The 16,123-nt window shown below is 50.8% G+C and overlaps 1 protein-coding gene across 12 annotated transcripts in view; it reads right to left on the minus strand.

Annotated features, from left to right (window-relative positions):
- The window catches only part of PTPRS (protein tyrosine phosphatase receptor type S), a 540,344-nt gene that overhangs the window by 483,212 nt on the left and 41,009 nt on the right, over positions 1–16,123 (minus strand). For all 12 annotated transcript variants that reach the window (XM_082243959.1, XM_082243967.1, XM_082243958.1 and 9 more), the window contains exon 2: positions 10,272–10,417. In XM_082243959.1, the coding sequence (XP_082100085.1) occupies positions 10,272–10,417 (146 nt within the window). The remainder of the gene's footprint in view (positions 1–10,271; positions 10,418–16,123) is intronic.

A 16,123-nucleotide genomic window follows, 5' to 3' on the forward strand; every position in this document is an offset into this window, starting at 1 on the left:
ATAAAACTTTGTAAAAGTGTGCACCGACGACCAGGTGGCAGCCTTTCAAACCTGTGTAACTGACGCCTGATGACGGAAAGTCCAGGAGGTACTAAGCGCCCTAGTAGAGTGCGCCTTGACAGGGAAAGGAAGAACCTGACCTCTGATGGAATAGGCCTGAACCACCATCTATCTGATCCATCTGGAAATGGTCACAGAGGAAGCAGACAACCCTTTGCGAGGTCCATCCGTGAGCACAAAGAGAGAGTCTGACTTCCTGAAAGACTCCGTAGCTGCCAGGTATACCCTAATTGCCCGGACCACATCCAAGGCATGCAAGGCAATTTCACACAGGGACACAGGTAATGCAACACAATGTCTTCATTCAAATGAAAAACAGAGACAACCTTTAGTGATAGCCACTAAAAAGGCCACCTTCTGGGACAGCGTAAGCAGAGGAATCTCCCAAATATTTTCAAAGAAAGGGCTTCTGGAGAGCTGAAAGCAACAAATTAGGATCCCAAGGTGGCAACGGAGCCTGCACTGGAGGAACCAAAAGTCGGAAACCCTGAAGAAAGGTGCGAGCCAGGGAGTGTGTGGCCAAAGATCACACTTTTGTGAAGACCCGAGGAGCAGATGCAAGACCAAAGGGTAACGCCACAAACTGAAAATGCTCCTCTCCCACACCAAAGCTGAGAAAACGCTGGTGACTGGCACATATTGGAATGTGAAGGTAGGCATCCTTGATATCGATAGAGGCGAGGAAATCCCCCTAACACAGGGATGCCATCACCGTTGGAATGGACTCCATTTCTGAACTTCTATACCCGAACAAAGCAGTTTAGCGCCATGAGGTCCAGAATTGGATGCACTTTGCCTTCCTTCCAGGGAACTGTGAACAGGTTTGAGCAAAAAACCCTGAAAACGTTCCGAGGTTGGAACTGGGACAATCACCCTTGAAAGAACAGGTCTTGTACCGCCCCAAACAGGGCCTGTAAGTGGTCCTGAGACAGGAGCAAGTTGGAAGGAAAAAACCTTGCAAAGGGAAAAGAGCGAAACTATCTTGTAGCCGGAGCAAATGACTTAGTGGACCCACTTGTCTCGCACCCAGGAAATCCACAGGTCTGGAAACCAGCAAAGACGTCCCCTCACCCCCAATATGGGTGAGGGCGCACCTTCATGCAGTAGGAGCCTTGTCCCTGGGTCTGGAGAAGCCCGATCTTGGCTTGCCAGACCAGGTTCCTTTGGATCCCCTAGAAGAGGCTCTGAAAGGCTTCGAAACATGCTGAAGGACCACTGCCAAAACAGAGAGGCAAGCCATTAGGGGAGCTGCATCCAAAGAGTCATCACAGATAAACTGTAGCCCCTGGACCAGCTGGTCCCTCAGCTCGGCAAAGGCAGGGGGGAGCTGTTTTCCCTCCAGGTCAAGGTGTAGGAGCTTAGCCCACTCAGTCAGAGTTTGCGACACTAGGGTAATGGTGAATACCGGCCTCATTGCCGAACCAGCCAGAGTGTACATATTGCGGGCCACACCCTCCGCTTTCTGGTCAGCTGGATCCTTTAAGAATGGGGACTCTTCAACCGGAATTATGGTTGCCTTGTTTATTCTGGAAACCGGAGGGTCCACCAAGGGTGGCACTGTACACTTCATAAGAAGGTACTCCTCATAGGGGTAACGCCTAGTAAAGCGCTTAGGCACCTTTGCCACTTTGGATGGCTTGTGAGTCCCAAAGGGCACTTGCGCCTCCGTCGCAGCTTCAGCTGCGTCCTCCATGTTCAGGGTCTCACGTACAGATACAATCAGTGCATCCACCAGTGCCTTTTTTGTGCGAGTCGTAGACATGGAGGAATCATCCTCACTATCAAAGGATTCTAGGCGCGTGGTTGGAGACCCAGCAGGGGGACCCACGTCTGCGGCAGCCGAATCAGATTCAGGATCTAATGAGGGAAGGGAAGGTGGGGGCGCTTTTTGCTAGCCGGTTACTGCAAGCCACCTCCACCCAGGACAAAAGGGACTCCAGGACCGCCGTCAGTGCATGGATGGATGGTTGGGACCCGGGGGGCCCCAAAGCCTCAGAAAGGGGATCAGGTGGGGAAATGTACTCCAAAGACTCCATGAGTCACCAGAGGGACTCCACAAAAAATGTGACACTGCTAAGGGACAATCCCTACCGTGCTGGCAGCACCACCGAGTCACCAGGCACAAACACCAAGCGATCCTCAGCAGAGGTTGAGAGAACCCCACCAGACTCACCATGCATGAAAACAGGCACCTGCAGCCACCAGGAGAATCTGCATTACACGTGCGGCGATCAGGAAGCAAAATGATCCAGGAGTCTGCACAAAGGGATGAGGAGGGGCTCCCACTGCTGAAATCGCCATCCACAGGGCTCCACTGTCACTGCCGCCGCTATTTGCAGTGGAAAACATCAGCAAAATGGCCACCGGACTACACAAACACGGCCGCCATGTTGTACACACAGGCTACAACAAGATGGTGGCACCGCAAGGCTTACAGGGACCCAGGAGAAAGACTAGGCCTCAAGGCCAGATCCAGGCAGGACAGGGGCCCTGGCAGGAGCCCCACCAGGTACAAACCCACCCTGTCCGTACAATTAATCGCCGGCAGCTCACATCCCCAGCCCCCATCACCAGTTAGCGCCCTGACCCCACCCCAGGAAAGTGGCCAGACCACCTAAATAGCCCCAGCATGGAGGGGCAGGATAAGGGACTAGGCAAGGGGGGGGTGCCTGCGTGAAGGAGGAGAATGCGGGGGTCCGACCGTCCCAAGGAGGGGCCCACGTTCACCCCAAAACCCTCCAGGGGGAGAGCAGGGCAGCTACTCACCATACCAGGAACCAGGCGGGTACCGCTCCAGACAGAACCCCTCTCCATCGAAATGGGGGCTGTCGGCCAGGAGAAACGCAGCAACTCAAGCGGAGACCCGGTCGTATGTTACCTCGTGAGATGTTTAACTCTCAGGCCAGCCCCCGTCCAGGGGGGCTAATTTGCGGCCAACCTAGCATGGAGCTGAGGTCTGCATGGGCCCGCTGGGAACACTGGGGTGATTACTGGATCTAGATTATCCAGCCCGTCGCCCAGTCCGGCAGTTGATTGTAGATCTCACAGGAATAAATTCTCTCTTAAAATTTTTTGCCAGGACCAGAGATCCCAGCAAGAAATTAGGTCCTTACTCCTGACTAGGCAGAAAAAAGCTGAGTGGCTATAGCAGAGAGAGGAAGTATACCCCCTGGGACTGCCAATGGATGTACCCAGAAATATTTTCTGCCTAGTGTCCTACTCCTGTAGGGGCCAGTATAACCCAATGGGTATGAATATCAGGAGCGGTGTCTCTGTGCATTAATTATTTTTGTATTTACTTTTTTTTTAATGACAAAGCTAGGTCAACAAATAAAAGATTTATCCATAAAAATCTTCCCTTGTTATGACACCATGGTCCTGGTAAAGACTGAAAACTCCATTGGCACTGCGTTTTAGATAACCCCACACTTATGAAGAGTGAAACATTACTTTTCTTAGGCCCTGTTCACACATAGCGTATATTTAGCTCATAAAACGTTCATCTCTGAAGTCTCAAAATGTCCAACAAGCAAAACCCCATTCATTTCAATGGTCCCTGTTCACATCTGAAAGTTTTGTCACCTGAAGCAAAAGCCTGAAGCTTAAAAAAGTACATGAGCTTCTTTTATGGCAGATTACAAGAGTTTTTGTTAGATGTCTATGCCTGCCTCCAAACGCCTTCAAAAAACGCCTGAAAAAAGCCTGAACAAAAAAAAAGCCGTAAAAAAGCCAGAAAAACGCCTGATATACGCTCATGTGTGAATGGAGCCTTACATTTTTAATAACCAACAAGTGGAAATTACTGATTTTTTTTAAGGTAGCACAAGAAGAGCAACTAGCATGTATATAAAAAAAAAAATCAACGTTTTATTATTACCCTTAAAACATACATATATAAAACAAGTATACATAAAAAAACGGAATTTTTGTAAAATCTTACCTGTAAAATTCCTTTCTCTGAGTCCTCCGACAGTCGCCGCCTCCTCTAAGTCCTCACTGATGGGTATTGTCTTCCTATCCGTAGGAAGAGCTAGGCATATAGACTTAGTCCAAAGACAAAAGGCATTAGCATATACACACCCACGGGGGCTGTCCCATCCGGTCAATACCCCCCCCTGCATCACCACTCCCAACTCAGTTTGGTAGCATAGCAGTAGGTAAAAAGAACCCCAAAAGAGGGGCGGGGGCGGCGACTGTCGGAGGACTCAGAGAAAGGAGTTTTACAGGTAAGATTTTACAAAAATTCCATTTTCTCTTACGTCCTCCGACAGTCGCCGCCTCCTCTAAGTCCTCACTGATGGGATGTCCCAAAGCAGTATAGACATGAGGGGTGGGAGACGCAACCGTAGAAAAGGCAACGCAGCACCCACATCAGAGAAAGGAATCTTACATGCACCGTAAGAACCAACTGGGCAACAGAAAAAAACAATGCTCAACAGGAGCAACAGCCCAGGAAAGCAAATGCCAACAGCCAGGGACCCAGAGAAAAAAAAATCAAGGGTCCATCATGGCACAGCCGCACTGAGAACTTTGCGGCCAAAAGAAGCATCAGCTGATGCCAGAACGTCCACTTTGTAGAACTTGTAGAAAGTGTGCACCGACGACCAACTCGCCGCCTTGCACACCTTGGCCACCGAGGCCGATGCCAATAGGCCCAAGATGCACTCAAAGACCTGGTAGAGTGCGCCTTAACAGGGAAGGGCGGAACCCGTTCCTTCAAGGCGTAAGCCTGCTCAATGGTCTGTCTGATCCATTTGGCAATAGTTGCTGCGGACGCAGCCATGCCCTTCCGAGGTCCCTCAGGAAGGACAAAGAGGGAATCCGTCTTCCGAAAGGAATTTGTAGACAACAGGTAAACCCTGATCGCCCTGACAACATCCAAGGAATGCAAAGCAATCTCCTTTGGATGCTTAGGCTTCGTACAAAGCGAAGGCAGAACAATGTCCTCATTAAGGTGAAAATCAGAGATCACCTTGGGAAGAAAGGATGGGGGTGGCCGCAAAACCACCTTATCCTCGTGAATGATCAAGTAAGGGGAGCGGCAAGACAACGCCGCCAGCTCCGACACCCTGCGAGCCGAAGTGATCGCCACTAAAAAAGCAACCTTCTTAGACAGCAGAGGCAACGATATCTCCCTGATGTTTTCAAAGGGAGCACGCTGTAATGCGGACAGAACCAAGTTCAAGTCCCATGGAGGTAAAGGCTCCTTCCTGGGAGGAGCCAGATGTCGCACACCTTGAATGAAGGTGCGCACCAAAGAACGAGACGCCAAAGGGCATTGGAAAAGAACAGCCAGTGCAGACACTTGGCCCTTTATTGTGGCCAGCGCCAGGCGCTGATCCACTCCAGACTGGAGGAAAGCCAAAATTCTCGACACCGAGTAAGAACGAGGGGAGAACCCCCTGGACTCACACCAGGCGAAATAGGCTTTCCAGGTACGGTAATAAATCTTACCAGAGGAGGATTTCCTAGCCTTGATCAGGGTAGGAATAACCTCAGGAGATAGACCCTTGTCCTTCAAGACCTGGGTCTCAACAGCCAGGCCATTAAAGCCAGCGACTGTGAAGCAGGATGGAAGATCGGACCTTGAGACAGGAGATCTTCCCGCAGAGGCAGACACCACGGAGGCGCCACTGCCAGGTGAACAACGTCGGCGTACCAAGACCGGCAAGGCCAGTCCGGCGCCACTAGAATCACCATGTGTGGTTCCGAGACCAATCTGCGAAGGAACCGGGACAGTAACTGAATCGGAGGAAAGGCATACATCAGACGATACTGATGCCAAGGGGCCACCAATGCATCCGAGGCGTCCGCCAACGGATCGCGCGTTCTTGCCATGAACCTTTCCACCTTTAGATTTAGCCGGGATGTGAACAGATCCATGTCTGGGGATCCCCACTTCGCACAAGGCATCTGAAAGACCTCCGGGTGTAGGGACCATTCCCCCTGGTCCAGGGTCTGGCGGCTCAGATAGTCTGCCTGCCAATTCTCCACACCCGGACTGTGAACTGCCGAAATCACCGGGACATGAGTCTCGGCCCAAGACAGAATGTCGGTCAACTCCCGGGCCGCTCGAGCACTCCTGGTGCCCCCCTGGTGGTTGATGTAAGCCACCGCGGTAGCATTGTCCGTCTGTACGCGAACAGGCAGGCCCCGGAGACGGTCCGACCACTGGAAGAGACAGAGTTTTATCGCTCGTAGTTCCAGCACATTTATCGGGAGGGAGGATTCCTCCTCCGACCAAGTGCCCTGGGCAGACAGGTTGCCCAGGACTCCACCCCAGCCCGACAGGCTGGCGTCCGTGGTAACCACTGTCCACACCAACGGGCGGAAGGACTTGCCTTCTGCCACCGACAGGGACTGGATCCACCACAGAAGAGCCAATCTGGTCCGGTGACTCAAGGAGACATCCAGATCCAAGGACTGAGGAAGTCTGTCCCACCTGGCCAGGATCTCCGTCTGGAGAGCCCGCGTGTGGAACTGGGCAAAGGGAATGGCCTCGAAGGCCGACACCATCAACCCCAGGCCCCGCATGCAGGTCCTGAGTGACGAGGACGGATTGTCCCTGAGGGACCGGATTTCGTCCCGCAAAGTCCGGAGCTTGTCCTCCGGCAAGAATACCCTTGCCTGAGCAGAGTCCAGAACCATTCCCAGATAGGGAAGGCGAAGCGACGGAGACAACGCTGATTTTTGAGCGTTGATGGTCCACCCAAACTCCTGGAGCGTCTGTACCGTGATGGACAGATCGCGCACAAGGTCCTGACTGGCACGCGATCTCAGAAGCAGATCGTCCAGGTACCCCAGGACCGCAATGCCCTGGGCCCGCAGCAGGCCCAGAACCGGTGCCAACACCTTGGTAAACACCCTGGGTGCCGAAGCGAGACCGAAAGGTAACGCCACAAACTGGTAGTGGTCCTCTGCGATAGCGAACCGAAGGTACCGCTGATGACCCTCAAAAATGGGGATGTGCAGGTAAGCATCCTTCAGATCTATCGAAGCCAGGAATTCTCCTGGACTCAAGGAGGCCACCACCGAACGGAGAGACTCCATTCGAAACTTCCGAACACGCACGAAGCGGTTCAGTGCTTTCAGGTCCAGAATAGGACGCACTTTGCCCTCCTTCCTGGGCACAGTGAACAGATTTGAATAAAACCCCCGAAACCTGTCCCGATGAGGCACCGGGACAATCACCCCCTGAGCAAGCAGGTCCTGTACCGCTTGGTGCAAGTCCTGCAGACGCCCGGAAGCAGATGAAGATTGGAGGGGAAGAATCTGTCCGCCGGCATGGAAAGGAATTCGAACTTGTAACCTGATCGAACGATTTCCTGTACCCACCTGTCCGAAATCCGGAGCAGCCAAGGCTGGAGGAAACCGCGCAAACGTCCCCACACCCCTGAAACGGGTGAGGGCGCCCCTTCAGGCAGAGGCGGAATGTCCCGCCGAGGGTCTTCTGCTTACCCGCCCACGGTTTCTTCTGGTTGCCCTGGGCCTTGAAGGGCTTGCCCTTGGATTGGTTCCGAAAGGCACGAAAGGACCCCTGATTAGATCTAGGCGCAGAACCCCGCTTGCCTCGGAAAGACTTGTTTTTCGGGTTCTGGGGTAGCATAGTGCTCTTGCCCCCCGTGACGCCTTTTACCAGGGTATCCAACGCCTCGCCAAAAAGGCGAGAGCCAGCATAGGGAAAATCAGCCACTGTTTTCCGTGAGGACTGGTCGGCCGACCAGCTCTTCAGCCATATCAGTCGCCGGTTAAGTACCACGACACTCGAGAGGCGAGCCACCAAAGGGGCCTCATTTAAGGCTGCATCACACAAATACATGACTCCCTGGTGGATCTGGTCCACCATGTCCAGTCGGGCAGGCGGCACGTCATCCGACACAAGGTTGCTTCTGAGCACCTTAATCCAATCAGCCACCGCCTGAGCCACCATAACGGACGCGAAAACGGGTTTGAGCAGCGAACCCGCCACCGTATAGGAATGGCGGGCCAGAGACTCCAACCGCCGGTCCGTGGGATCCCGGAAAACCGGGGTATCCTCAGTAGGAACCAAGGTAGCCTTTTTCAGCACGGCCACAGTGTGATCTACCGGTGGAGGCACACACCATTGTGATTCCGTAGCCGGCGCAAAAGAATAAAGCAATTTGAACCGACTAGGTACCAGGAATGGACGTTTTAACGTGCGCCACATTTCATTAACAGTGTAATGAAATTCTGCTGGGCAGGGGAAAACCTGCACAGACTTGCGGGTCCTGTGCGTCCCAAACGAGGACACAACGCCCGGAGGACTGGGCTCATCCTCCAAATGTAAAGTTTCCTTAACAGAAACAATTAACTCATCCATGGTCGCCCGTTCTTCAGGTGACCCTGGGGAGGATGTATCAACACCCTCCACTTCAGCCTCCCCCTCAGACCCCGGGGGGTCTAAGGATGAGCGGGACCCCGAAAAGGGCACGCTCGCAGCAGCAGCCATATCCCCATCTGAATCAGAAGAGAGAGACAACCTGGGCCGTTTTCTCGCAGCCCGTTCAGACATCAGCATTTCCATATTTGCCACTAAAGTCGCAACTACAGCAGCCAGATCAGGTCGCAGCGGGGCCACAGGAGAACTGGGGCCCCCTACTAAAGCTGGAGGAAACTTGCTTTCCTGAGAATCCATGGCTCAAGTTATGAAAAAAGTACAGTGCAAAAAAGTAGTGTACTGTCCCTTTAAATAGCGCTGCGGAGTGCGCAGCCCACCGTTACTGTCACAGCTATGAAGACCCCCAAAAGGAGAAAGAAACTGAGCCAGAAGCAGTATGCAGAAGAAGACTGAGAGGGATAAACTGCAGAGCCCGCAGATCGTTGCTACCTGTGTCCTTGCTGCCTGTGAGGAAAAGGAAATGCTGCTGGAGGGGGCTGGCTATAAGCCAGACCCCAGGGAAAATGGCTGCCCCATAGGGATGCATAGGAGGCTACGCCAAGATGGCCGCCAACATGCGGCCGAACCGATCGGTCTACCGCCCACAAAATGGCGGCGGATGGCGCCAAAATGATCTGTATACTCGCCCCAGAGGGACCATACACGTGTGCATAGTAAAACATGGCGGACCGCGCAAAATAACCCCCGCAGCGGCCGCCGCACCACACACAAGTCTGTACCCCCAAACCAGCACCCAAGGTGACACAGGGACAGGGACCCCCGGCAAAACATACAGATCTGCACAAAGCGAACCCCGCAGGGATCGCACAGGGAGTCACACAGGCACAGACATGGGGACACACAGCAACACAGACTGCCACCCCAGACAGAAGGCCCCACACAGAAAGTACTTACCTGTACCCGATGGCGTGGAGAGCCTCCATGCACGGATAAACCTCTGTCCTCATCTGACAGGGAGTGCCGTGAGCCAGGGACATGACGCTGCAGCAGCGCAGACAAGTCCTGTGAGGTAGCCACCTCACGGCTGCATCCCTGCAGCGAACAGGGATGGGTCGTTCTTAATGCCAGGGCGAACCATAGCTGAACGCTCGATGGCGGGCTGGGGGTCCATCTGACCCTCTGTGCCCTGGAGAACCAGGGCGGCCAGTCCGAATCCCAGCACCGCATGATCCATCTTCATCCGAAGAATAAACTAACACTAAAGCTGACAAAATAAACAGCTAGTAAAGTGAGAGAAAAAACTGACATTTTAAAAGAAAATCAAATAAAAGATTTAGGAAGGCTGAGACTGAAGCCCCAGCACAAGGTAGCCTGACTATTCCTGATTGCTAGGCAAACTAAAACTGAGTTGGGAGTGGTGATGCAGGGGGGGTATTGACCGGATGGGACAGCCCCCGTGGGTGTGTATATGCTAATACCTTTTGTCTTTGGACTAAGTCTATATGCCTAGCTATTCCTACGGATAGGAAGACAATACCCATCAGTGAGGACTTAGAGGAGGCGGCGACTGTCGGAGGACGTAAGAGAAATACCTTTTAACACTTAACCCTGCAGCTGACCAAGGTTAATCCATGCTGACGTTGGTCTACCACCCAAGAAAATACATTTATTTCTAACATGTTGAAAGATAACTTTAGTCCTGAAATGTATTTCTGTGTTGAGGTGCTACTCAATATGTTACATTATTTAGAGACATTTCCTTAATGATTATTGTAAAAAAAAAATTTTGGTCACAAAAACTGTTTTGAAAATTAATAATGTAATATAAAGTAAGTGGACAGGTTATTTTTACCTCAAATCGTTGGGAGTTCACTTTTTTGCCTCGTTTGTTCCACGTTACTCGGGGCTTTGGATCACCTGTAGCCTGACATACAAAAGAAGCCACACCCCCTGAAACGCCAATTTCATCTGTGGGCTTTTTGATGAATTCTGGGGAACCTTAAGAAAAAACAACAACAAAATATGCTATCAATAGAAACATTCAAAAATATTTTACATGTACAGTATATACAGTAGCCTTCAAATACTGCATGGTATTAGCTAAGATGTTTATTTAACCACTTCCATACAGTGCAGTTACACCCCCTTCCTGCCAAGACCAATTTTCAGCTTTCAGCGCTCTCACACTTTGAATGATAATTACTCAGTCATGCAAAGCTGTACCCAATCAAATTTTTTATCATTTTTTCACACAAATAGAGCTTTCTTTTGGTAGTATTTAATCACCACTGTTTTTTTTTTTTTTTTGTGATATAAGTGAAAAAAGAGCAAAAAAAAAAAAAAAACATTTTGTTTTAGTTTCTATTATAAAATTTTGCAAATAAGTAATTTTTTTTCATAAATTTGGGCCAAAATTTATGCTACTAAATATCTTTGGTAAAAATAACCCAAAATAATTGTTATTATTTAGTCTGTGTGAAAGTTATAGAGCAGGGGTCCTCAAACTTTTTAAACAGGGGGCCAGCCAGTTCACGGTCCCTCAGACACTGTTGGGGGCCGGACTATAGTTTGAAAAAAAAATATGAACCTTTCAATGCAGAGAGACCAGCGTGCCCCCTTTCAATGCAGAGACCGGCGTGCTCCCTTTCAATGCAGAGACCGGCGTGCCCCCTTTCAATGCAGAGACCAGCGTGCCCCCTTTCAATGCAGAGACCAGCGTGCCCCCTTTCAATGCAGAGACCGGCGTGCCACCTTTCAATGCAGAGACCAGCGTGCCCCCTTTCAATGCAGAGACCGGCGTGCTCCCTTTCAATGCAGAGACCGGCGTGCCCCCTTTCAATGCAGAGACCAGCGTGCCCCCTTTCAATGCAGAGACCGGCGTGCCCCCTTTCAATGCAGAGACCGGCGTGCCCCCTTTCAATGCAGAGACCAGCGTGCCCCCTTTAAATGCAGAGACCAACGTGCCCCCTTTCAATGCAGAGACCGGCGTGCCCCCTTTCAATGCAGAGACCAGCGTGCCCCCTTTCAATGCAGAGACCAGCGTGCCCCCTTTAATGCAGAGACCAGCGTGCCCCCTTTTAATGCAGACACCAGCGTGCCCCCTTTCATTGCAGAGACCAGCGTGCCCCCTTTCAATGCAGAGACCAGCGTGCCCCTTTCAATGCAGAGACCAGCGTGCCCCCTTTCAATGCAGAGACCAGCGTGCCCCCTTTCAATGCAGAGACCAGCGTGCCCCCTTCAATGCAGAGACCAGCATGCCATGCCCCTTTCAATGCAGAGAGACCGGTGCACTTACCTGTAAGCGGCGGCTTCTCCTCAGTCCCCTGGCGTCTCCTCAGTCCCCCGGCATCTCCTCGAATCCTCCCGTCTCCTCCTCGGCCAATGGCACGAGCTCGCCTTTTGGCCAATCAGGAAGCGGGTCTCGGACCCGCTTCCTGATTGGCCAGGAGGAGGATCCGTGTGACAATAGCGAATTTTCATTCGCTATTGTCACACAAATGGGTGGGCTAGGGCGCAGTGCTCTACGCCCCGGGTCCACCCTTTTCTGAACCCACTATGTATGTATGATTGTGAGTTAGGGACCTTAGATTGTATGCTCCTTGAGGGCAGGGACTGATGTGAATGTGTAATGTATATGTAAAGCGCTGCGTAAATTGACAGCGCTATATAAGTACCTGAAATAAAAATAAATAAATAAGCCTTTTAGAGCCTCTGGCTCTAATTAGGTGATTCATGAAAAAAAAAAAAAAAAAACATGTATGATACATCTCGGCTGGGCCCCCTGTTATAGAGTCTACAATCTACGGTACCAATCATTGAAAATTGATCACACCTAATCACACCTGATGTGCCAACGGCCTATCTCATTTCTTGAGGCCCTGAAATGTCAGGACAGCACAAATACCCCCCAAATGACCCCTTTTTTGAAAGTAGACAGTCCAGGGTATTTAGTAAGAGACAAGGTGAGTTTTTTTTAAGTTGTAATTTTTTCCAACAATTCTTGGAAAAATTAAGAAATATATTTTTTTTTTTTTTACACAAAATTGTCATAATAACAAGTTATTTCTGGGGGTGTGGCCGGGTGTTAGACGGTGCCGGACGTGTTTTCACAGAGCTCCGCATCATCCTGCCTAATCTGACTCCATCCGCGGCTTTCTGGCCACCTATTTGCGGTGGTTTTTCCCTGGTCCGCTTAGGGCACTGGTGGGGGACCGATGCCAGTCAAGAAAACCGGGGTTTCTGCTCCTGCCCTGCGGCCTCAAAGGATCACCCAGCCACGAGGCACGTGCGCGGCCGCCGCCATCTTGCCTGCACAGGCAGCTCTTCATCCCTCTGCATCCCCAGCTGCTCGGGCCGCAACACAGGCAGGGAGGATGTCTAACCCGGCTGGGACACCTCCTCCGGAGCGGATGGAGGAGCCAGGTGCCGCTGGAACATTGCTGGGGACTGCTGGGTCAGACGGAGGGGCCCCTGGAGGTGAGGACATTACGGCTCCGATATTAGCTGCCATAGACAGCTGCAAAACTGCTCTAATGGTCAGGATAGACCATCTGGCTTCAGAATGTACCTTAATTCATCATGATCTGGGCAAGATAAGGGGGCACCTGACTGAAACTGAGGGTCGCATTTCTGAGGTGGAGGATGTTACTGATTCTCACTCAGCACAGATTATTGCTATGCAGGCCCAGGTGAATGCTATGGCAGAGAAGATGGAGGATGCTGAAAATCGGCAGCGCCGCAATAATCTCAGGGTGGTGGGCTTACCAGAAAAAGCGGAGGGATCTAATCCTGCTCAGTTTGCTGAAAAATTCTTTTGTGACCTGCTCAATCTGCTGGCCCCCCCACCTACCTATGTGGTGGAGAGGGCCCACAGGGTGTCTGCCGGGGCTCGCCCGCCAGGGCCCCCCCCCCCCACGTCCGTTTCTGGTCCGGTTTTTGAACTTTCGTGACAGGGACCATATTCTCCCTGAAGCCCGCAAGCAGGAGGAGCTGCAGTTTGATAACAGCAAAATTATATTGTTTCCTGACTTTTCTGTTGAGACGCAGAAGAAACGCAGATCATATACTGAAGTGTGCAAACGCTTGCGGGCCAAAGGTCTGAAGTATGGCATGATGTACCCGAGCCGGCTGCGTGTGGATTATAAAGGATCAGCTCTTTTCTTCAACTCAGCGGGGGAAGCTGCAGACTGGCTGGACTCCATCTGATTTATTCTCCTGTGTCTGTTCTGTGGATGCCTGCGGTGTGCGGTATGTTGTGGGGTGACCTGTTGTGCCCCGACTCCTACTCCTGAATGGTGACTTACCTCGCAGTTCTTCTGTCACCGGGGGGCACGTCTCCTGTTTCATCCTCATCTATATCCCGGTTCTTTGCCTAGGATGTCCTTTGGATCTACATTGTGCCCCTTCTGGCTTTTTCAAGAGGAGCCACAGAGTTGGATCTCGCACATGGGAGTTCTGGTTTTTGCACGTCGTTTGAACTTGCCCCTTTTTTTCCCCTTTTTGGGGTCTTGTTGCACTTTTCCACTTTTTTCTTTTTTTTAATGGACTGGTTGTTCTCTATTTTTTCTTATTTTTCTATACCTTTCCTCTATTTTTGGAGGAGGATTTGGACTGACAGCCTACTAGTTGGGCCGTCTTTTTGTGGACGTGGGTACTGCCAGCTGCTGTTCTATATCACAGCCATGCCTTTAACCACTTAAGCCCCGGAGGATTTGGCTGCTAAAGGACCAGGGGTTTTTTTGCGATTTTTTACTGCGTGATTTTAACGGACAATTGCGCGGTCGTGCGACGCTGTACCTAAACGAATTTGACGTCCTTTTTTTCCCACAAACAGAGCTTTCTTTTGGTGGTATTTGATCACCTGTGCGATTTTTTGATCACGCGCTATAAACAAAAAAAGAGCGTAAATTTTGCAAAAATAACAATATTTTTCACATTTTTTTATATGAAATTCCCCAAAAAAAAAAGTAAAAATCAAAATTTTTTAACATTTTTCGGCCAATTTGTTTAATGCTACCTATGTTTGGTAAAAAAAATCGCAAAAAGCGTATTTTGATTGGTTTGCGCAAAAGTTATCGCGTTTACTAACAAAGGGAAAGATTTTTGTCATTTTTGGTGTTTTTTTAACGCGTAATGGCGGCGATCTGCGATTTTTTTTCGGTACTGCGACATTGCGGCGGACAGATCGGACCCTTGACTGACATTTTTGACACTTTTGGGGGTACCAGTGACATTACTGCAGTAATCAGTGCTATACATATGCACTGTTACTGCAAAAATGACACTGGCAGGGAAGGGGTTAACTTTATTGGACAGGGAGGGGTTAAGTGTGTCCTAGGGGCGTGATTCTAACTGTGCAGGGACATTCCTATTGGTGTAAAAGCAAAGATCAACCGTTCTACATAGTAGAACGGACAGATCTTCACTTTTACACAGGGAGAACTGACAGGCAGCTTGTTTACACAAGCCGCTCTGTCTTTCTCCTTTCACAGGAGCGATCGCAGTGTGACTGGCGGACATCGAGTCCGCCGGTCACACGCACTGACTTGTCTGTGAACGAGCCGCGGCGGGCGCGCGCCTCGGCGGGCTCGCGCCCGCCCGCGATAGGCTCGCAAGTCAGTGACAGGCGAGTGACGTACCGATACGTCACTCTGCCTGGCCGGGGCTGACCGCCGCAGTATATAGTCGTGCGGCGGTCGGCAACCGGTTAATCAATGTTCTGGGTTTTGGGATCAGGCTGAATACCAAGTTTTATTTTTTTGTTTCTCAGGTTTTGGGTATTACAGCAGGGATGTTTTTTCTAGGCTCCAGGCTCCATCTAGTGGTCACTTTTTATATTACCTCGATGTCTTTTTCACTCTCTACTCGGGTGTCGCTGGAGGGTGGGGACAGTTCTTTGGGCTGTTCCTGGTCCTCCTGCTCACCCACTGTGACTACTCTATCATTGTACTATGGCTGGGTTAATTAAGGTTATGTCATGGAATGTGCGGGGTCTCAATGATAAGGTGAAGCGAACAGCGGTGTTTAATTATATTAAAACTGTTCAGCCTCATATCATCCTCCTCCAGGAAACTCATTTGGATGGGGGCCGGGTGCTCTCTTTAAAGCAGCCGTGGATTCAACGGATTTTTAGCCACGTATTCCACTTATGCCCGTGGGGTATCTATCCTGCTTGGTAAGAGTGCTCCCTGTTCCGTTCAGAAAATAATAACGGATCCTGGAGGACGGTATGCCATTGTTATTTTGGATGTACATCAGCAGACAATGTAATTGGTGAGTGTGTACCTACATCCACCATTTCATTTGTCACCAGGTTGGTTGCAGGTGGAAAGGGTGGTGCAACTGGTGGAACCCCACATGCCTGCGTATTGGGAGGAGAATGCCTCCTCCACGGTCGGGTGGTGCTCTGGGATGCTTTTAAGGATGTCATGCGGGGTCATTACATTTCGGCAATTAAAGCATCTCGCAAAGAAGCTAATGCTGATAGAGAGGCTGTTCTGTTGGAGGTCCGTAGGTTGGAGGAGGACTACTTGGCTGAGTCTGGGCCTGGAGGAGGCCAGGAGATGCATGGCTCTGCTGGATACAGATTTTGCACATGCCAATATAAGACATAGAGCGAAGTCACTCTTTGAAAAGGGGGATAAAAATGGTAAACTGCTGGCTTTTCTGGTGGCGGATCAAAGGACCTCGGTAAGTGTCCCCTGT

Source organism: Pelophylax lessonae (genome assembly GCF_965119305.1).
Source record: "Pelophylax lessonae genome assembly, chromosome: 1".
Classification (NCBI taxonomy): domain Eukaryota; kingdom Metazoa; phylum Chordata; class Amphibia; order Anura; family Ranidae; genus Pelophylax; species Pelophylax lessonae.